We start from the raw sequence: 10,143 nt of genomic DNA on the forward strand, positions 1-10,143 counted from the left end.
GTGTGTGTGTGTTTGATAATCACTTTGGTTGGGAAGTGTAAAGTCTCTATGTGTGTGTGTTTGATAATACCTTAGGTTTGTTGAATTGTGAAATTAGTAGATTAATTTGAAGTTAAATGGTTATTGTTTTTGTTTAATTGGATGATAGGGTCTCTGCACTAGAGTTGTTATTTTGTTAGCTAGTGTTCAGTGAAGATTTTTTCTTCATTTATCTTCTAGTGTTCAGCGACGGCTGGAGGGTAGCGGTGGGAGGTTGCGGCGGTGGGTGTTGGTGGTGGGAGGTGGAGATGGTGGTAGTGGGTGGAGAGAGAGAATCTGTTTTATTTCTTACACAATCAGTCCCTTGAATATCAAGTTATTTACTTTATAGTTCCTATGGAGGTAAAATGACAAAGATGCCCTCATGTGCAAGTCACATGACCATATTTAACAAAAAAATCTGACTGAGTTAGGGCTAAAGGACATAACGTGCATGATTTTGAAACGTTAAGGACAAAACTCGTCAAATTTAAAGACAAAGGACACCGCCTGCAATTTGGTACAAACATAAAGGACAAAACTTGTAATTTACTCTATATCCTAATAAATCAACAAATGTCAACAACAAAAAAAAATAACGGTTTAAACGAAGCGATTAGCCACGTACCTTAAAGCTTTCCTTTCATGCGAGTGTCCGCACCAGCTTGACTTCCTGACGCCTCACTTGTGTTGCCTAAAATATACAAGCCAATCATCATTAGAACCTTTCGGCTCATAATTTAAAGCTTGTTAATTCTGCCAAACACCACAATTCGCGTTTATTAACATCTTTTTGGTGTTTTGTCAAGCACCTTATGTGCACTCTTTTAGCTAGTCTTTTTAGTTTAATTTAAACCTTGGTAAATCCAAGATTCTCATCTTCAAAAGCTTAATTTCTCATCATAGCCCATATTATCATGCTATTTCAACAAACCTAGGTTATTATTCACATAGTTCATACAATAATCTTGGGGCTTTTCATTCTAGATCAAAACCCACTTCATTATATGGCACAAGACAATCCTAACACAAAATTTATCTATCAATTCACATGATTTCCTTTAGGGTTTATGATCCTACACTTTAATCACACTTCTTGGAATCATAATATCACCCAATTATTCAAGAACTTCTATTAATCAAATTTCACCCAAAATCAAACATCACCAAAACTGAAATTGTAACTTACCTAGTGTTAGACAAGTGTGGGTGATCAAGATTTTTGATTCATGCAGTAATTACAAGCCCAATTCACCCTTCAATTTGATCAATTTAATGAACTAAGGGTTTGGGTGTTTTTCCCTTCTTCTGGTCGCCTCCCACACGCACACACACTGATGTTTGTGGGTTTTTGTTTTGTTTTATTTTTATTAGAATCAAGTTTGGCCATCTTTACAAAATCAGCCCCTCTAGTTTTTCTTGTTAGACTATTATAGATTAAACTAACACCCTTTATTTACATTTTGGGATATGGTGTTTTTAACTATTAATTATTTTTGGGGGTGTTACAAGTCCACCCTCCTTAAAGAGGGTTTCGTCCCCGAAACCATTTTACGTATAAAAGTTTTAATGCATGCACGTACCGAAAAGTGAAGGGTAGAGCCGTCTCATTTCCTCTTCGGACTCCCAAGTGGTGTCTGATCCTTTACGGTGTTCCCATTTGACCTTCACTTGGTTGATTTCTTTATTCCTTAAACCCTTAACCTTACGGTCGAGAATCGCGATAGGCTTTGCTATATAGTTGAGTTTGTTATCAATTTCTATATCATCGAGAGGAACATAAGCCGTATCATCCGCTAAGCACTTCCGTAGATGTGAGACGTGGAACGTGTTGTGTATACCGCTCAGTTCTTCTGGTAACTCCAATCGGTAAGCCACCTTACCCACCCGATCTAGGATTTTAAAAGGCCATATGAATCTCGGGCTTAACTTTCCCCGTTTTCTAAACCGGATAATTCCCTTCCATGGGGACACCTTAAGCATCAGCTTATCACCAGTCTCAAATTCAATTGTCCTTCGTCTTTTATCCGCATATGATTTTTGTCGATCTTGAGCTGCCTTCAAATGGGCACGGATCATGTCGATTTTCTCGTTCGTAACTCGAATCACATCCTTATGAGCAAGCTCTCGAGGGCCTACTTCTTCCTAGCATATCGGTGTTCGACATTTTCTACCGTAAAGCATTTCATATGGGGCTCTACCAATACTTGAATGGTAGCTGTTGTTATATGAAAATTCGACTAACGGCAGATACGCATCCCAACTACCGCCGAAATCTATTATACATGCTCGAAGCATATCTTCTAACGTCTGAATCGTCCGCTCACTTTGCACGTCCGTTTGCGGGTGGTATGCGGTACTAATCAACAGCTTGGTACCCATTTGATTTTGAAATCGCGCTAGAAATTTGAGGTAAGCCGTGTATCTCTATCCGGACTGGCGCAAGAGCCTAGTGTCGGGATGGTTGCTTAATAAGTTTGGATTTCGTTTAGCATTTGAAAGTGACAAGTTTCTTCTTACTAAACGTGGTATGTATGTTAGTAAGGGCTATGCCCTCAATGGAATGTTTAAATTAAATGTAATGGCAGTCAAGAAAGACATGAATAAAATTGCTACTATTCTACTTATATGCTTGAGTTTTCAGATTCGAATAAATGGCATGGTAGATTTGGTCACGTAAATTTTAATGCAATACGTCATTTAATTAATTTAAAATGTATACCAACATTCCATATTGATTCACATTTAAAATGCGAAACATGTGTAGAATCCAAACTTGCAAAATCATCATCAAAATCGGTTGAACGAATAACCTAACCCCTTGATTTAATTCACACCGATGTTTGTGATTTAAAAGCGGTACTCACAAGAGGAGGAAATAAGTACTTTATCACGTTTATTAATGATAATGCTAAATATTGCTATGTATATTTACTTAAAAGTAAAGACGAAGCAATAAATAAATTTATCTTGTATAAAAATGAAGTTGAGAAGCGATCGAGGAGGCGAATATGTTGCACCTTTCGCTGAAACACTGAAGCCATCAGTGATTATATTAACTCAGAAATTACTTAGATAAACTACAAATTAAGCAACAGATGGATATCCTTGCATGTCTTCCTCATGGTGCAGTGGCCGTTAGGGGTTAAAACACTGAAGCCCAGAGGGATGCAAGTTTGAGTCCTGGCCCCTTGTTCTTTGCCACTTAGGTTATAGCCTAGTGGTCAATAGGAATTATCTCTTGTGGGAAGACCAAGGTTCGATACGTAGGAGATAGGGGTGTGCACGGTTCGGTTCGGTTCGGTTATTAGCATTATCCATAACCGTAACCGAAGTCATCGGTTAATCGGTTTGGTTAATTCGGTTAATTTGTCGGTTTTCTGTTCAGCTCGGTTAATTTTCGGTTAAGAACCAATTCAAACAAGGGCTTATTTTTTTGCTTAGAAATACATGTAATGGAGGCATAAATACATGAAATGGATGTATAAATAAATGAAATGAAGGTATAAATGCATGAATAGATGTATAAATAAATGAAATGAAAGTATAAATAAATAAAATAAAGGCATAAACAAATGAAATAAAGGTATTATTACATGATATGAAAGTATAAAACATGAAATAGAGGTATAAAAGCTAGAAATATATAAAGAAATAAATGGTTCGGTTCGGTTCGGTTAATTTCGGTAAACCGATGGTAAAAAAAAATATCCGTTAACCGACTTTTGGTTAATTCGGTTTCGGTTAATTTCGGTTCGGTTTTATCGGTTTTCGGTTTGGTTTCGGTTAACGATTCGGTTATTACACACACCTAGTAAAAAGATGTAAGTATTTAAGGGGAAAAATAGCCGTTAAAAAAAGTATAACCAATATAAAGTTTCTTTATTGACATATGAATTAACCATAAAATAAAATTAAAGTTGATTAGTCACACTTTACTTTCTTCAAAATATCAATTGCCAGCTAACATCCAATAAAACTCCCATGCTAAATTATTTATCAATTATTATTTTCCCGTTACGTTGAAATAATCAAACCACAATTTTGATTCCAATTCAGAAGCAAACGCCAAAGTTTGGACCCTTTTTTCAACACTCAAGTCAAGTGACTCGATCTTTACTTGTACAAATTGTATTACATGTTGTACATTTAAGTATCTTCAATGTTTTCAACCAGCCAACCTTCACTTCTCACAAACCATTCTCTAAAATAATTACAGAAATATATTGGTGACATGGGTTTGAAATAAAGATTGGTGTTTGACTTTTTCAAAGTCAAAAACTGATAAAAGTCTTGATCAATGTGAATCTTGCTTTTGGATTTTCTGTGAATTGAACAAATGGGTATTTGTTTCAGTTCTGAGTATGATCAAGATCATTCTTTCCAGATGAATAAAGGTACAAACTTTATGCATTTTTATGTCAAATTCTTGATTCTTGAATATTTTGGGTGATGTTTGTTTAAAGAATCATATATCTTTATATTAAAATATTAAAATTATGTTAATCTGGATATGGAAGTGATTCATGTTTGTATGTATGTTTGAAATGGATTGAAATTGGGGTGTTTGGATGTGGTTTTGAATATCCATAATGGTATATGCATTATGCAAATAATCTCTTGATTAAGTTGTTTAGCTTTTCAGGATGTGATTGATCAACTTTATTAATAAATTAAGTTGCTATAAAGTTACTTTACAGCACATCCAAACACCCATTCTGACTGAGGGTGTGACTTCATGTGGATTTTAATTTTAAATGAGAACATATATTTGAGTTGTGGTGAGTGGGTAGGCTATTGGGTGTTAGTAACCTCACATAAGATTTATGGGTTTGGGTTTAGTTTACATGGGTTCATGCCTGTTTGGGTAAGGCTATAGAATAGGGTGTGAATACCTTAACATGAAATTCATGGATCTGAGTTTAGTCTAAAAGGGTTTGAGTCAGTTTGGGTGCAACCATTAAACTCGTTTAGCCAAATGAGTTGGTCTCGGATTGACTCGGAGGATTCATGGGCTGACATATTTATTTTTATAAAATATTTTAAGAGATTTTTATGTCACATAAATTGTTTAGGTATTTTATATCAAAAATTTAGAAGCCAAAAAAAATGGGTGTGTGGTGTAGTTTAATCATTATTACACAATGTACCTTAAAAGGTGATTATTATAATTTTAAGTGTCTCATACACCATGATTTATTATAGCCAGTCTCATATTCGGTATCACATGATCACCTTCAAACTTTAGCAACTAACATTTGAAACTTTGGAAATTCGACAAAATTTCAGGCGAAAATGGATCACATTCAATCAAAGAAAAATCTACATCTCAAATTAAACCAAGCACATTGGAGTCACCTACTATTAAAAGTCCTAGGACTCCAATAATAATCACCAAAGATGTTAAAGATCTTCGCACGAATCCCGGATATAGTAATCTTGATATCTTTACATACGAAGAGATGCAAATTGCCACCAAACTGTTTAAATCAGATCAAGTTCTTGGTGAGGGTGGGTTTGGAATTGTTTATAAAGGTGTTATCGATGAACATGTGAGGACCGGCTATTCTACAATCCATGTTGCCATTAAAGAACTCGATCCAGAAGGAATCCAAGGCGATAGGGAATGGCTGGTACGTGCAACACATGATCTTTTTACCATTCATAGCTATTTGTAACCTGAATTTGATTATAATGTGACTTAGGTGCCTATTTTGCCATGTCATTACTACTTAAGAGTAGGCCTGTAAACAAACCGAACGAACACGGACAAAGGCATGTTTGTATTCGTTCATTTAACTTTTAACTGAACACAAACATATAATTGAACACATCTTCTTGTCCGTGTCCGTTCGTTAACAAAATGGGCATGTTTGTGTCCGTTCGTTAAAAACCTAAACGAACAGTTCACAAACATAAACAAACAAACTTAAACGAACATAATTGAACAAGCATAAAACAACATAGATGAACTTATAAACAAACACAGATGAACTTAAATGATCAAACTTAAACGGACATAAAGTAACTTTTTATGTATAAATTATTGATTAATTATGATAAGTTTTCCATTGGAAACCAATTTTTATTACTAAGCCCAACTATCAATTAGTTATATATATATATAGTTAGAAAGCGTCTTTTATGTATATATTTATAGAAACATATCTACTTATGTGTTATTAAAATCTAAACGAACCAACATAAACGAATGTAAAAAATGAACATGAACGAACAACACGTGTGTTCATGTTCGTTCGTTTAATTAAATTAATAGAAAAAAATTGCTTATGTTCTTTCGTTTATTAAATAAACGGACTTCCCCGGTTCATGAAGGTTTGGTTCGTGTACAAGCCTACTTAAGAGTGAAGTTCACTACATAACCAATTTTTAGTAGAGAACTGCAAGAACCGCATAAACTGTTTGTGCGATTTACTTTAAAGCTATGATACGTAAGGCGGTTATGTAACCGCATGTCTCCCACTTTATCCCACAAGCATTACAAGTAGCGTATGCGGGTCTTACAGTTCTCTACTTAAAACTTGTCCTGTTTCAAACATGTCCTATTTCTTTTATGTTATTCAGGCTGAGGTCAATTATTTAGGACAACTACAACACCCTAATCTAGTGAAGCTTATCGGTTATTGTTGTGAGGAAGATCACCGTCTTTTGGTGTATGAATACATGGCATCTGGCAGCCTGGAAAACCATCTTTTTCGCCGTGAGTATCTAATATTCTAGACATTTGATTATACTAAGGATGTTTGGAAGTATTGTGGTGTTACTGACAATTCTATCCATGTAAAAAGGCGTATCTGAAACGTTGACTTGGTCAAGAAGAATGAAGATAGCTTTGCATGCTGCAAAAGGGCTTGCTTTTCTTCATGATGCAGAAAGGCCCGTTATCTATCGAGATTTTAAAACGTCAAATATCTTGCTAGATGTGGTTGGTTATACTAACTCACTCTATTTCATAACTTATGGGTCAATTTGGGTCGACTAAAGTTATATAATGGGATAGTGTGGGTCTACTCAAATTGTGTAACGGGTCAGTTTGGGTCGACTTGATAATATTATGCTATTTTCCTACTTGTTTTCATGGAATAACTAAATTTGCAGGACTTCAATGCAAAATTGTCGGATTTTGGACTAGCCAAGGATGGGCCAATGGGAGATCAAACTCATGTATCAACACGAGTTATGGGTACTTATGGATATGCAGCTCCTGAGTATATTATGACCGGTTAGTCGCACTAAAGAATAACAAGGCTTTTTATTAGAATTATAACCTTTTTGAGTCGCGCAATGTCTGTTCTTTGTGCTTTTTTGCAAGTATCTTTGTTCTAAAGAGCTGTTCTTATTAGTGTCGACATGTTTACATATAAACGTGTTAACTTGGTTCTAAAAAGAAACCAAGTCAAATGGGTCTATCGAGTTGAAACTCGTGTGCAATCTATATTAACACATACAACTTCCTAAATCGTTTTTATTCAAAGACTTAAACTAATATGTCTCTTATTCACAATCAACATATTAAATATCAATGTTGTAAAACAAGGTCTTGGAGGCCGATTACTCGCCTAGTAATCGCTACAAGGTAGGCTGCTGAGACGATTTTCTTCAACTCCGACTAATTACTCGGAATCGATTAAACGCGGTCAACCTCTGCCATAACCGAATCTATTTGGTCAACTCATGCGGAGTTTGACTTAAAACAAAAATAAAACATAATTCCTACGTCTATCATAATAAAGAATATGTTGCTAGTTGAACATGTATTTTGTTATTTGTATTGGTATTCATGTATTTTGTTATAAATATTAGTAAACTTATGATATTTGACATATATATAATTTCCCGAAAGCTAATGTCTTTATAATTTAACATGTTCCCCACTCGACCGACCATGTCAACAAGACCTGACCCACTCCGTTTGAACCCTGATCTGTTTTTACTTCTTGCAACTGTTAGATTCTAGATATGTAATATAAATCTTTAACTTTATTTTTGATGAAACTGCTAGGGCATTTGACAGCTAGAAGTGATATATATGGGTTCGGAGTGGTGCTTCTTGAGATGCTGATTGGTAGGAAAGCCTTGGACAAGAGCAGGCCGAGCCACGAGCACAACCTGGTTGATTGGGCTAGACCGATCCTGACCCACGAAAAGAAATGTCTGAAGATTCTAGATCCGAGAATGGACGGTCAGTATTTACCCAAGGCTGCGATAAAAGTCGCCAATTTGGCTCACAAATGTATTAGCCAAAACCCGAAAGGTAGGCCCACTGTGAGTCATATTGTTCAAGTACTTGAATCTCTGTAGGCCTACTACGCGAGGCTTGTGATGAACGATAAGAAATGCGTGTTTTTTTTACTGTCGCCAGGGAACTTTTTACGAAAGCGATACGTCTTTATGTCTTGTTTTGATTTTCTTTTGCTAGGAATAGAAGCTTGGTTATGAATTGTAAATACTTGAGATGTAACAAACATTGCTTTGAAAAATGAAATTTTGGATATTGAAATGGAAAAGATTTAGGAGTTGCCCGGGCTGCCCTTAACTTTGTCGGCAAAGTGCAAAAGTTGTGCAGTTTTGGACCAATTCCCAAAATTTCGGAATCACAACCTTAAAGAGTCTTTTAACTTAGTTAGAAAACATAAATCTATAAATGCTGTATCTGAAGACAAATGAAAAGCAAACAAGTGAGTATCGAATCCGATTAAGTACTTTATTTTTTAAATGGTTATTGAACGGGGCATTACCTTTAGGGGTCAAGATTACCTCAAAACCTCATTGTAGCTTACTTTACCGGTTACAACAACAAATTATCATTATTAATGAACGGTGACCCAAACATTCGCACGTCTAGTTAAGACACATCCAAGCACCGAAAAAACCAAACCGGCGGAAAAAAGATCTTGCGTCCACCAATGTTAACTAGAGCCAAGTTCTATCTAGGAGTGTAACGTAACATATTTAAATATATCGACAAGTATAATATAATATTAAAAATATTTTATTCATGTAGTTTAATAATAAATAAATGGTAGATAACTATAGGTGAGGTTCGCTACGAAGTCCAAGTTTCTTAAAAAGTGTAAAGCGAAAAAATACTATAATTTCAGCCAAAAAACACACCTAAAACCCACAAATAATAGGGTGAACACTACTAAAGTGTAAAGCGAAAAAATACAAATGCGCTTATCGTACGATACGTACGCGATCATCCCAGCCGTTCGATCAGGTGCAGATCTGGTGCGAATTCAATACATATCGTATGTGAAAAAATGGTTAGCATGGGGTAGTGTGAAAAATGGCATGGGGTGTGTAGATGGACAAAATCGCATGTGGAAGATTTGAATAGCGCATGTGAAAAAATGGCATGGGGTAATATGAAAAATGGCATGGGGTGTGTAGAATCGCATGTGGAAGATTGAACATCGCATGTGAAAAAATGGCTAGCATGGGGTAATGTGAAAAATAGCATGGGGTGTGTAGAATCGCATGTGGAAAATTGAATATCGCATGTGAAAAAATGGCATGGGGTAATGTGAAAAATGGCATGGGGTGTGTAGAATCGCATGTGGAAAATTAAATATCGCATGTGAAAAAATGGCATGGGGTAATGTGAAAAATGGCATGGGGTGTGTAGAATTGCATGTGGAAAATTGAATATCGCATGTGAAAAAATGGTTAGCATGGGGTAATGTGAAAAATGACATGGGGTGTGTAGAATCGCACGTGGAAAATTGAATATCGCATGTGAAAAATCTGTGTGTGTGTTACTGTTCATCTTCTTCGATTGTTGGTCGATCATTGTCAGTCTTCTTCCGTTTGACCCTTACAACTCCCAAATTAGTAGTTCTTATTATCGATATCGCACTAAAAGGAACGAAGGGAGGTTGGGGAAGAAGATTTTCAGGTTTTTGAATTTGATTTAGGGTTTGATTTTGAACTATCATCGGTCAATTACAGAGATTTGTGACCTCGCAATGACGTTTAACCTTCCTGGTATGATTTAGATATATTAAAATGATTAATTTAATCATTTAAATTAGTTTCGCTCGCGTTTGATCGATTGAAGATCGTACGGCTGAGGGCATCGCGTACATAATGTAGGATAAGAGG

General features: G+C 35.7%; 1 protein-coding gene across 1 annotated transcript; it reads left to right on the top strand.

Moving 5' to 3' along the window:
- The first annotated feature begins 4,097 nt into the window (after positions 1-4,097).
- Positions 4,098-8,546, top strand: LOC110877619 (probable serine/threonine-protein kinase PBL17). The gene is made up of 6 exons (XM_022125777.2): positions 4,098-4,415; positions 5,308-5,651; positions 6,604-6,739; positions 6,828-6,964; positions 7,138-7,261; positions 8,042-8,546. Exons 1-6 carry the CDS (start codon positions 4,358-4,360, stop codon positions 8,338-8,340), a joined length of 1,098 nt encoding a protein of 365 aa, XP_021981469.1. The 5' UTR covers positions 4,098-4,357; the 3' UTR covers positions 8,341-8,546.
- The last annotated feature ends 1,597 nt before the right edge of the window (positions 8,547-10,143 follow it).

The sequence above is a fragment of the Helianthus annuus genome, chromosome 9, assembly GCF_002127325.2.
Source record: "Helianthus annuus cultivar XRQ/B chromosome 9, HanXRQr2.0-SUNRISE, whole genome shotgun sequence".
Classification (NCBI taxonomy): Eukaryota; Viridiplantae; Streptophyta; class Magnoliopsida; order Asterales; family Asteraceae; genus Helianthus; species Helianthus annuus.

Excerpts from the sequence above, each read along its gene's own strand:
- LOC110877619 (XM_022125777.2), top strand. The coding sequence starts at position 4,358 with ATGGGTATTTGTTTCAGTTCTGAGTATGATCAAGATCATTCTTTCCAG. Across the intron at positions 6,740-6,827 it reads GGAAAACCATCTTTTTCGCC|GCGTATCTGAAACGTTGACT; the intron begins GTGAGTATCTAA and ends CCATGTAAAAAG. Across the intron at positions 7,262-8,041 it reads TCCTGAGTATATTATGACCG|GGCATTTGACAGCTAGAAGT; the intron begins GTTAGTCGCACT and ends TGAAACTGCTAG.